We start from the raw sequence: 12905 nt of genomic DNA, 5'->3' as shown, positions 1-12905 counted from the left end.
GATTAGCAGATTCAAATTACTACATATAAAATAAACAACAAGGTCCTGCTGTATAGCACAGGGAACTATATTCAATATCCTGTAATAAACCATAATGGAAAAAAATATATATATATCTGATCACTGATACATATCTATATATCTATAAAAATGCACATACACATATGTATCTGAATCACTCGGCTGTACATCAGAAACTAATGCAACACTTTAAATCAACTATACTTCAATAAAAATAAATAAATAAATAGATAGATAGATGTCTTTTAAGTACTGGGATGCTATCAAACTCACGTGGCAGTTACAAATTTTCTGAACTTTTAATTTTCACCTAAAAGCTCAAATTTTATCTCTGGCAATAAGTATTGACAGCTATTTTCCTTAAAGTGGCAGGTTTATACTTCATTCATTTTCAAGAAAATGTCTATGAAATACCCAGGTTTGGAGCTCCCATCGTGGCTCAGTGGTAACAAACCCTACTAGGATCCATGAGGATGTGGGGTTTAATCATTGGTCTTGCTCAGTAGATTAAGGATCCCATGTTGCTGTGGCTGTGGTGTAGGCTGGCAGCTACAGCTCCAGTTCGACCCCTAGCCTGGGAACTTCCACATGTGGCAGGTGTGGCCCTAAAAAGACAAGAAAAAAAGAAATACCCAGGTCTGAAATCCGTAGTTTTTCTGACAGTTATTCTTTCAAGTGAAAATAGTATTCCATGATAAAAGCAACTGGGTTCAGCTCACAGTTCAAATCACTGCCTAAGTGCTTTTCCTTGAGACAACTTCAGTATGCAACAGAAATGCCTGATGCGTATTTCCCATTTTGCCACACAGAATATTAAAAAGATATTCTTAAATGGAACTAAGAATATCTTCCTATTGAATTGGGCGACAATAAAGACTACCATAACTGCTAGGACAGTGTGATGCTCCATCTTGATTTGTGCTAAGGAACCAGCAGTTTTCACCACCATTGGTTTTGCATTACTGTAAATGCCAATTCAGTGAAAAGAGCAAATAATACGGCTTAGAGGTAGAAACGACTTGAATGGCCAATTCAGATGAATGGATTAACAAAATGTGGTATATACATACAATGGACTATGATTCAGCCTTTACAACATGAATGAACTTTGAAGACATTATGCTAAAAGAGATAAGCCAGTCACAAAAGACACATACTATATAATTCCACTTACATAAGGTATGTAAAGTAAGCAAATTCATAGAAAAAGAAAATGGAATAGTGATTGTCAGGGGCTGGGGGAGGGAAAAAATTAGGGGTCGTCTAATGGGTACAAATTTTCGATTTGCTGAATGAAAAAGTTCTGGAGATTGGTTGTGTAACAATGTGAATTTACTTAACACTACTGAACTATACACTTAAAAATGGTAAAGGTAGGTGATAACTTGTGTTATATATTTTTAACTCAAGTTTTAAAAAGGGCAAGCAACATTTTTGTATTATTATGAAAATAGTTTTAGCCTCACAGACCCCCTGAAAGGGTCAGTGAACACATTGAGAACCATTACTCTAACGTGACCTTCTGTCTAACATCCATCTGCTTCTCTATTTCTTCCCCTTTCCCTTCTTTGACATTGCTTCCCAGTTCTTAAGAAGCCTCCACGCAACAATGCTGACTGACTCTTGGGAGTTCCCTTCATGGCTCAGCGGTTAGCAAACCCGACTAGGATTCATGAGGATGTGGGTTCGATCCCTGGCCTCACTCAGTGGGTTAAGGATCTGGTGTTGCCGTGAGCTGTGGTGTAGGTCGAAGATGTGGCTTGGATCCGGCGTTGCTGTGGCTGTGCCTCAGGCTGGCAGCTGTAGCTCAGATTCAGCCCTAGGTGAAAGCCTGAGCTTCCACATGCCACAGGTGTGGTCCTAAAAAGCAAAAACAAAACAAAACAAACAAACCAGTGCTGACTTTTGTAATATCCACAATGATCTGAAGAGGAGGACTCCTTCTGTTCTAAAACGTGGAGTGTCATTATCTCTTTAAGCAGTTTGTTTATATTTCAGTATGAGCCCTAAGACTTCTTTCCTATTCATTTGCTCCACCTCTCCATTTAGACTATCAGGTCCTCAAGAGTAAGTACCTTATCTGCACACCTCGATATTGTCACAAGGTGCCTCACATTTCTCTATGTATCAATTCAATACTGATTGGTTTGGTCCTACAGCTCACAATATGCAGCTATCAGTTTGTTAATAACTCCTGTGTGTCTTTGCATAGCTATACTCAAAATGAACTGCTCTCCTTCTTAGCAACTTTCAATGGATTTCCAAAGCATTCTGTCATCCTCTTTGGTTTCTGTCAAGATAAGCAACTTTATAGCTCTATCTGGACACAACTCAACTTTGCTTTCTCTTAGAAGTCTCCGTGTGGGAAAAAAAAAAAAAAAAGAAGTCTCCGTGTGGTACACTGGCCAAAAAGCCAGCTGACACTGGTATGCAAGGAGAAAGGACCAAATGGCATTTATATTATACTTCCATGTGAATCTTAGGTCAGTTGCTGTCTCCTTATTTCTCATCTTGCATACAAATGAATATCTGAAGAACAAATTTTCCTTTGGGAAGTGATCGTGTCACTTCTTTGTGGAATTTTGACATCTCATCATCTCAGCAGGCTTCTAACAATTTTCAACCACTCGAAGGCCTTCCTTTGTCTAGGTTGGATCACTGGTCCTTCCCTGGATGTTTTCACCTGTTATTTGCCGTAGCCATCATGGTCAATTACTTGCACGGCTGGACACTCCTGTTTTGCAGATATTGAATTGAGTCAATCCCTAAAGAGGACCCAAAGCCCAAGAGAAAAGTCCCAAAGCTTTGGAATCCCTCCCACCCACCATCCCATGAGAGATGTGATTCACCATCACACGCACTTACCCTCACCTCACACACACATACCCTCTCTATTTGAGACACAATTTCCTTCTGGTCACTGCTTAGTCAGTGAAAAGAAAGGCACCCACATATACATCACCCAAGGCAGAAGTGGAGGACATTGGCTTTTCACTGCCATTATCCTCAAATCATAACAGAATTAGAGCAATAACTGACCAAACCATTACCTAGCTTTCAAAATCAACACTAATTATATCACTTCTAGAGTTCAAGCAGAACTCAGTAATACACAAAAGTCCATTAAAGTGGCCCCCATCAACATGGAGCTACCAGCTCTTTGCTGAATGTCATCATGTTCCAACTTCGTTCAAGGCTCAAAACCAAATATAATGACATTATAGGCAGAGTGGCTGTGCATGACTGATGACAGTTATACATGCCCAGAAAAGCATCTTGTATGGTTACTGCTTATCCCCTAACAAGATTAAGCAGAGCAGTCAGGAACATTTATAATTTAAAGCTCTGCTTATAAACACCAGTAAGGGCAAGTAGATAAATAAATTAATAAATACAAATAAATGCCTTCGATTTAAACAGCAAAATCTCTGAATTGTTCCACTATACATAAGAACCTTAACTTCACCTAAATATCCTAGTTTATCATTTTTATTCTAACCATACATAAGCAATGCCTGTTTTTGCCTTGCTTTAAGCAGAATTAAAACTCCTAAGGCAGGCCAGTATCAAGGTGATTGCTCACACAGATGCTCGCATTCACAGTTATTTCCAGATGGCAAAGGAACGTGAAGGCACCACTTTTTAACAGCTACCAAAGACATTCTTTAGAACGGTAAGTCATTCAGACAAAAATTTCCCCACTAACGAAGACAGTAGCAGGACTACCAAAAAGTGAATATTATTAAACATTAAGGTGAAAAAGAAATGTACTGAATATGCAGAACATTTAAGTAAGAACAATTTGCTGTTTGTCTTACACAATACATATGTGCTAAAAGTACCCCATGCTAAAAATTAATAAATTTTAACACTTTACCCAGCATCCAGGGCTAGCACTTTCCAGAAGAACTTTCTGACATATGGAAATATTCCCTATCTGCATTGTTCAATAGGATAGCTACTGGCCCTATGCAGCCAATGAACACCTGAAATGGGACTAGGGCAGATAAGGAAATGAATTTTTAGTTTATTTAATTTCAATGAATTTCCATTTAAATAGCCACTGTGGGTAGTGGCTACCCTATTAGATACCACAGTGTAGACAATATTTGTTGAATAAGTGAATAGATGAATAAATGGATGCAAAATATGAATTAAGTCTGACAATGTTCCTGAAGCACATTTTATATGGCACATGCTAGATAGTTGACTAAAACACGTCTAACAACATTATTCTTTTTTTTTTTTTTTTTTTTTTTGTCTTTTTGCTATTTCTTGGGCCGCTCCGGCGGCATATGGAGGTTCCCAGGCTAGGGGTCGAATCGGAGCTATAACTACCGGCCTACGCCAGAGCCACAGCAACGGGGATCCGAGCCACATCTGCAACCTACACCACAGCTCACGGCAACGCCGGATCCTTAACCCACTGAGCAAGGCCAGGGATCGAACCCACAACCTCATGGTTCCTAGTCGGATTCGTTAACCACTGCGCCACGACGGGAACTCCTAACAACATTATTCTTAAAAAAAGCTTTGCTGGGGACTTCCGGTTGTGGCGCAGTGATTAACGAATCCAACTAGGAACCATGAGGTTGCAGGTTTGATCCCTGGCCTTGCTCAGTGGGTTAATGATCCAGCGTTGCTGTGAGCTGTGGTGTAGGTCACAGACGCGGCTCGGATCCCGTGTTGCTGTGGCCCTGGCATAGACTGGTGGTTACAGCTCCGATTCAACCCCTAGCCTGGGAACCTCCTATATGCCGTGGGAGCAGCCCAAGAAATGGTAAAAAGACAAAAAAAAAAAAAAAAAAAAAAGCTTTGCTGTGCAGGTTGTGGGGGTAGGTTGGCAAGGGGCATATGGGAAACCTCTCTGTGCTTTTTGCCTACAATTTAACTGTGAACCTAAAACTGTTCTTTAAAAAAGAGTTAATTTTAGAGAGTTCCCTGGTGGTCTAGTAGTTAGGATTTGGTGTTTTCACTGCTTTGACCCCGGTTCAACTCCTGGTCTGCGAACTGAGATCCCATATCAAACTGCTGTATGCCTTGGCCAAAAAAAGAAAAATAAAATTTATTTTAGAAATATAAATCAAAAAAACAGTTCTGGGAGTTTCCTGGCAGCTCTGCAGGTTAAGGATCCAGTGTTATCACCGCTGTGGCTCTGGTTACTACTGTGGCATTGGTTCAGTCCTTGGCCCAGGAACTTTTGCATGCCATAGGCATGGCCAAAAAAAAAAAAAAAAGAAAAGTTCTGGATTCTATCCTTACTGATACCCCTCAATCTCTAAATTTACCTTTTCCTAAATTCTAGTTCTGATGTAAACTTCCTGCTTTCTCCTTCCACAAACAATGTAGGCATGTGTTTGAAATACAACAACTCTTCAGTTTTGAAATGAGAGAACATCCTCATGAAGGCTTCTAAAATCCTGGGCCATATCATATCACCTCAGAAGTGATACGCTAATTTTTTTTCGCCAATGGCTGAAAAAAAATTCAAATTAAAATGTTTTTTCAATACAAAATACTGATACAATTTCATCATGTGAATTAGGAACAATGTAAGTTGGAAAAAATACTAAATTAAACGTATGCAATAAAAAATCACAACCAGGAGCTCCCATCATGGCACAGTGAAACCGAATCAGACTAGGAACGATGAGGTTGTAGTTTGATCCCTGGCCTCGCTCTGTGAGTTAAGAATCCAGTGTTGCCGTAAGCTGTGGCATAGGTTGCAGACGGCTCGGATCCTGCATTGCTGTGGCTGTGGCATAGGCCGGCAGCTGTAGCTCTGATTAGACCCCTAGCCTGGGAACCTCCATATGCCATGGGTGTGGCCCTGAAAAGCAAATAAATAAATAATAAAAAATCACAACCAGAAGCACGTATCTGAAGTTATATAAGCTGTTGAACTTGAGAGACAGGTGTTTTCATCAATTCTAATTATGTGCTTAACCATTTTACCATTAGCTAGTGCTTACTTGTGCCTAAACAGTAACAGCTGCCACAAAAAAAAGGAATCACTGGAGGAAAAATTTTAAATGGAGATAAGGCAGTCCTAGGTGTTTTTCTCTCCCCCACCCCTTCTCTTTTCCGGTTGTGCCTGGAGCATAATGAAGTTCCTGAGGCCAGGATTGAGCCTGTGCCACAGCAGCAATCCAATCTGGTGCAGTGACAACGTTGGATCCTTAACCTGCTATACCACAAGGGAATTCCTAATGAGTCCACTTTTAATAATTTTCCTCCCTCCTGCCTCACTGTCAAGATGCCAGCACGTTATTAATTACTGTCATCAGTGTGCCCACATCTAATGACCACCACACCCTTCCCACAACCACCATTTGAACTTGCTCTTATCTGCTGTTCTGAGACAAGAAAGAACCAAGCTAATTGAAACTGTGCGTAAAATAAATGCAAACAAGCTCCTTGTGAGAGCCTACCTATCAGTACAGAACATAAACCTTTAGTACATGAATGAATGACATCAAATGTGGTTACGTAGGAGCCTACTCTGATCAGTTTCTGATTAGTCACTTTGTTCCTGATCCTCCACCTTGTACAGTTTCTGCTTCTTTGTTCCTGAATCTACATAGTTAAACTATTATCTCATAGGGAAACAGTTATTCCTTTACGTCTGCCTCCCTACCTAGATTACAAACTCTGTGAGTTCAGGGGCCACGTTTTATTCAACTTTGTACCCTGGTGCCTAGCATGGTGTCATGCACACAGCAAATGCCCAACAAATGTTTGCTTCCTAAATGACTCATGGAAGCAGTGAGTGAATTTTAATGACACAAAGTTATTTGTGGCCATATGCACATAACCTATTCCATTAAAGAACAAGGAGCTCTAGGCTATATGAGTGCTGGCCGCTCAGCCGGCACATTACAGAGTGTGAGGGCTTTGTTAAGGTCACTACACAGGCACAGTCTGTGTGTTCCTTAGCTCGGTGGTTAACTTGTTTCAATTAATTCAACATAAGTATTTATGGGTCTGGCCACTTGAGTTTAGTGGTAGTAAGAACTATCAGACCACTCCACCTCCAGTGCATCCCTCAAATGCACTTACTTCTCTCCATCATCATTGCTGCCACTCAAGTTTAGGCCACCAGCATCTTTCTCTTGGAGTATTCCAATTCATTCTCCACAATGCCACCAAAGTGACCTTCCTTTAATAAAAAGCAGTTCCGATCATATCACTCTTCAAAGCCCTTTCAAAGCCTTCCCCCTGCCCTAACCCCCTAAAATGGCTTAACAGGTCCAGCCCGATCTACCTCTCTAGCCATAAAGCTCACCGCTCACTGCCTAGTGTCTATCCTCTAGCCATATTATCCTACGTAGAATTCCATAATTAGACCACGCTATGTTCCACTGGGAAACTGTGCTCAAGTATGTCAAGAAAATCTCAATTAGCATTTTAAAAACTCAAGTTATGGATTGAGCCAACACTAACAGACTTCTTAAGACCAATTGTTGATAACGCTCATCTAAACAAGTCATCCAAACAAGTGTTTCCTCTTTGGAAAAGAAGAGAGAAAAATACAAAGGAACTGTACTACTGGAGGAGGAAAGCTTTAAAATATAAACTTCTTGAAAAAAAAGTACCAAAGTCTTCATGAATTGGTTCCTATTATCACCCAGCACATAATGACTGCTCAGTAAATGTCAAATGAATCAACGAATGAATGACCAAAGCAAATAGGAAATGAGAAATTCTGGGGACAGAACAACCTGGAAATATTAAAGGGAGAAGGCATGTGTCCCAATTCTGACCAAAAAAGATTCAAGAATAGGGTTGCTGGAGGTTTCCAGGAAAGGTCTTCTTTCTTATAAGAGAGCATGGGATACCTGCTTCTCTCCTTCAGGACATGAATGAGGATACATGTAGCCCTGGCTGCTACTAGCTGCTATTATGCAAGCATTTAGTGAGCTGACGATGTGGACAACTGAGACAGAGGCTCCTATCCTGACAGCTGATGTTGAACATGTGATCTCTCTACCCCTGGACTTTCTTATTATTCAAGTCAGTTTGACTGTTACTTGCAGCCCAAAACCTCCTGATACTTTCTGGTAGCAGTAAAGGGAAAATCATGTTGAAGATGATGAACACAATACATCATCATTTCATTTTGTAGCATAGTCAGAAACCAATCTTTAAAAAATAGCAAAATGAATCACTATTATAAAGGAATATAGGTCTTTTATGCATTAAAACTATTAGTTGATATAGTTCTAATGGTAAGGCATTAGAACTGGATCAAATGATTCAAATGCATTTTCTGTGGAAAAAAAGGCATTCAGCTCTCATTGAACTAACAGTAGGTTAGACTCTACAGAAGAAAACACTAATGAACTGGAAGGCACAGCCACATAAAATCTCTAGAAAAAAAAAAGAAAAAGACTGAAAAAAATTAATAGAGCATTAGTGAACTGTGAAAAAAATGTCACATAGCTCAGTATGTGTCACTAGAGACACCAAAGGAAAAGTAGGAGAGGACAGGAAAATATTTGAAGAAAATAATGGTTAATTTTTTTCCAAATTTGGTTAAAAAGTATAAATCCATAGATCCAAGAATCAACAAATCACAAACATAAGAATCATGAAGAAAACTATACCTAGGCACATCATAATCAAATTGCTTAAAACCAGTGTTAAAGAGAAAATCTTAAAAGCAGCCAGAGGAAGACACATCACACACAGAGAGAACAAAGATAAAAATGATAGCAGACTTCTAAGACAAGCTAGAAGACAGTGAAGTTTCGTCTATAAGGAATGAAAGGGAAGAAAGAAAAAAAATCAACCTAGAGTTCTATACTCAGTGAACATTTCTTTTAAATAGAAAGTAAAATAAAGACTTTTTCCAGTAATATAAAAGTTGAAAGAAGGCACTCCCTTTGTGGCTCAGTGGGTTACAACCTGACTAGTATCCATGAGGATGTGGGTTCAATCCCTGGCCTAGTTCAATGGGTTAAGGATCCAGCACTGCTGGGAGCTGTGGTGTAGGTCATAGATGAGCCTCAGATCTGGCATTGCTATGACTGTGGTGTAGGCCAGCAGCTGCAGCTCCAATTCGACCTTTAGCCTGGGAACTTGCATATGCTGCAGGTGTGGCCCTAAAAGACAAAAAAAAAAAGTTGAAATAATTTACCAACCACAGACTCACACTACTAGAAACGTTAAAGGGAGTCCATTAGACAAAAGGAAAACTATGCCATCCCAGAAATGGTAATATATATAGCCTTTTTCTCTTATTTTAAAAAATATTTTTAAAAAAATTCAATGTTTAAAGCAAAAATAACATACAGAAGTAAAAGTTATAACAACAAAAGCACCAAGGCCAAGAAGAAAGGGAGGAATGAAGGTATATCATTGTTGGATTCTCACACTCTGTGTGTGAAGAGGTATAATATTACCTGAAGGTAGACTGTGTAAGGTAAAGATGAATACTTTACACTCTAAACCCAAAAGCAACCACTGAAAAAACAAAAACAGAGTGATATATAAAAAGCCAACAGATAAGATAAATGTAATCATAAAAAATGTACTCAGTTCAAAAGAAGGAGGAAAAAAAGAGGAAAGACAAACAAAGAACAGATGTGACAAACAGAAAACAAATAGCAAGAGAGACTGGAACCTAAACATAACTGATAAATGTAAATAGCCTGAATAGGTCAAGTAAAAGGCAGACATTGTCAGATTGGGTAAAAAGAAAGACTCAACTAAACTCTGCCTATAAGAAACTCACTTTAAATATAAAGACACAAATCCACCAAAACCAAAAGAATAGAAAAATATCGATCATGCTAACACTAATCACAAGAAAAAAGCTGCTAATTCATATCAGACTAGTAGATTTCAGAGCAAAGAATGTAATAAAAAATAAAGTCATTTAATAATGATTAAAGCGGAGTTTTCTGGTGGCCTAGCGGTTAAGAATTCCACACTGTCAATACAGTGGCTGGGGTTTGACCCCTGGCCCAGGAACTTCTGCATGTTGCAGGTACAGCCAATAAATAAATAAATAAATAAATAAATAACTTTAAAATAATGATAAAAGGGTCAATTCATCAAGAATACATAACAACCCTAAATATTGAGGTACTCAGCATGTCAGCCCACTAAAATGGGAAAATAGAAAGATGCCTTTCATGGTTAAAATGCAGCAACAGCACTCCTCAGTCAAAACTTAACACTGCCAAAATGGGGCTTAAGATCGTCTTTATAATAAGTGGCATGCAGTTTTACTAAGAAAGGTGCAGTATTCCCCAAGAGTCAAAGGTAGGAGTGTTAAACAGCTTATCAAAATATTTACGACTTCAGGATGACTTTATCAGCCAAGGATGATAAAGGCGACGGAAAGCTGACTCACCTTTCGTATTGCCTATCTCGTGGTAGGGAAGTACCCCAATGTCGAAAGTCCATGAATAACATAAGTAAAAGGAGACAGGATATGAAGAAGAGTCCTAGGAATGCCACCCGCTGACGAGGAAATGGGCTCACTGTGGGCACAGTGAAGTACCAGGAGGCTGGGCAGAGGTAGGAAAAACTGATCCTGAAATGAGACAAATATTAGTAAGAAAAATCTCTACAACTGAGTACTAAAAAACGGCTTAAGCCAGATTAAAGCCCTTCCTGGAGTTCCCACTGTGGCACAGTGGGTTAAGAATCTGACTGCAGTGGCTCGGGTCCCTGCAGAGACACAGGTTCAATTTCCAGCCCAGTGGGTTAAAGGATCTGGGGTTTGGGCCAAGCCAATCGCAGCTGTGGCTCATATTCAATCTCTGGCATGGGAACTTCCACATGCCGCAGGTGTGGCCATGACAAAATAAATAAATAATAAATTAAAAAATAAAGCCTTTCCTAATAAAGGCAAAAAATTTATGCCATCCTAAGTCTTCATGTTTGTTTAGTTTCAAATTTTAGAAAAGGACCTATATGGTTCATAGTGCTTCTACTATATAAATTTTAAAAGGTTTCTCTGCTGTTTTTTCAGTCTCACTTAAAAGTGCATTTCAAAGAACTAACTTTATGTTGATGAAAATATCTTCCATCTCCCTGTGCAACCTCATAAGAATGAAGAATCAGAGCAAATTGCAACATTCCCACCAAGTCTGTCAAAAAACCTGGATAGTCAGGAAATTTATTTAATTGATTAAAAAAAATTTCAATAGGTGACATACATACATGGTAAAAAAAAAAAAAAAAAAAAAAAAAACTAACAGTTTAAAAGATTGATAGCAGAAAGTGAGTCTTGTGCCCTAGCGCCACAATTTCCCTCTCAGAGGCAACTGTTACCCAGGGATATTTTATGTATACACAGCATAAATACATATCATACATGGTAAAACACTGCGTGTGTGTTACCTCCATTCCTCTGGTTTTACACCATAGGACGGTTCTGTATCTTTCTTCACTTAACTCTATTTGACAACTGCTCATTTGATAATTTGATACATGTTGATTCACAGAAGCTTCAGTCAACTGTAACGTTCACTTTCCCTTTTTTTTTTTTTTTTTTTTTTTTGCTTTTTAGGGTCGCACCTGGTGTTCCCAGGCTAGAGTTCAAATCGGAGCTACAGCTGCTGGCCTACACCACAGCCACAACAATGCCAGAGCGGCGTCTGAGACCTACACCATAGCTCATGGCAACAACCGATCCTTAACCCGCTGAGTGAGGCCAGGGATCAAACCCACAACCTCATGGGTTCCTAGTCGTACACGTTTCCACCGCACCACACAGGAACTCTCATTTTCCATACTGATTCAAGAAGACCTCAGTCTGTTTTCAAAGTTCATTAGAAATACTTTGTTTGTCTGTTTAATCTCCCTAAGGGGCACCTAGCCTCACTCAAGCGGAAATTTGAAAGAAATTTACAATCATGCACTTTTCAGAGCGGAGCGAGCACTCACCCTGTCACCCTAGGGCTAGGGCTGTAAACTACTGCAGTATCTGTCTTCAAAAGAATGCAACTTAGATTTTCTCTGCATCCATCACCAGACTGCAAAGTCCAGATACAACCCTAGAGCAAATCTCACTTGTAACAATCTGCCAATACCCCTCTACTTGCCTGCCACCCCCCACATGGCTCCCACCTGAGGATAAAGTGTGCAACCTTACCTAGCCATGGGCTCCCTTCAGTGGTCTCAACGCCTGTCACCTCCTTTTCTTTTTGCCTTGAGAAGGTGGTCTCCTCGTCCCAGGCATTTCCTAAGTCTGAAGGCTGTGAAGAGTTGACTGGGTTTCAGGCTCACCTCAAGCAGTGCCCATGACACTAGACCCCACCCCCCACCACAAGAAACCCACGATGCCCACGCACTCTCCCGGCTCCCACTCCACATCCGTCGGCTCTCGTTCCTGGGGCCGAAGGGACCCTACCCGGGTTTCCTGGGGGCAGGGCGTTCTAGAGGGTCAGCGGCATCCTCGAGGAACCCACAGACCCCAGGTGGCGGGGATGGAGGTCCCCGCTTCCCCTCCCGGCCCCGCAGTCTTCTCGCGCTCACACTCACGGGTCGAATGGCCCGCCGTCTCCCTCAACCCTGCACTGCAGGGTCCAGAGGTTTTCCCCGGGCCTCTAACTCAGCCGGAAGGAGGCCTTAGACGCCTGCGGCGCCACGTCCCCAAGGAAACCGCAGTGAGCCAATGACTGACATGGGACCCGCCGAGAGGTGCCCGCCCTCCACCCAGCCGGAGCCATGGGCGAACCAGCTCCGTCGGTCGCACGTCCGTCCGCCAGAGTGACCAATCCCCTAGAGCGCTCGGCCTTAATGCCCGCCCCCGGATTTCGAGCACGTCCAATCCGGAAGGGCGCCGTGCCTGGCTCCGCCTAGAGGGGGCTGGCGGTAGGCTCACAGGTGAGCTGTTTTATGTGGCCAGAGTGCCCAGTGGTCGCTGC

The 12905-nt window shown here is 41.0% G+C and overlaps 1 protein-coding gene across 3 annotated transcripts in view; it reads right to left on the bottom strand.

The window, feature by feature from the left end:
• The window catches only part of ENTPD7 (ectonucleoside triphosphate diphosphohydrolase 7), a 50140-nt gene extending 37461 nt beyond the window's left edge, over nt 1-12679 (bottom strand). Inside the window, exons 1-3 of one of the 3 annotated variants that reach the window (XM_003359322.4) lie at nt 12520-12679; nt 12131-12233; nt 10382-10564 (exon numbers count right to left, since the gene is read on the bottom strand). In XM_003359322.4, coding sequence (XP_003359370.2) covers nt 10382-10564; nt 12131-12138 — 191 coding nt within the window. In that variant the 5' untranslated portion in view covers nt 12139-12233; nt 12520-12679. Of the gene's footprint in view, nt 1-10381; nt 10565-12130; nt 12234-12388 lie in introns of all 3 variants that reach the window. The other 2 variants (XM_005671381.3, XM_005671382.3) reach the window with 2 other exon arrangements.

The sequence above is a fragment of the Sus scrofa genome, chromosome 14 (genome assembly GCF_000003025.6).
Source record: "Sus scrofa isolate TJ Tabasco breed Duroc chromosome 14, Sscrofa11.1, whole genome shotgun sequence".
NCBI lineage: Eukaryota > Metazoa > Chordata > Mammalia > Artiodactyla > Suidae > Sus > Sus scrofa.
Note: the sequence above shows the minus strand (reverse complement) of the source record. Positions and strands in the feature narration are given on the sequence as shown.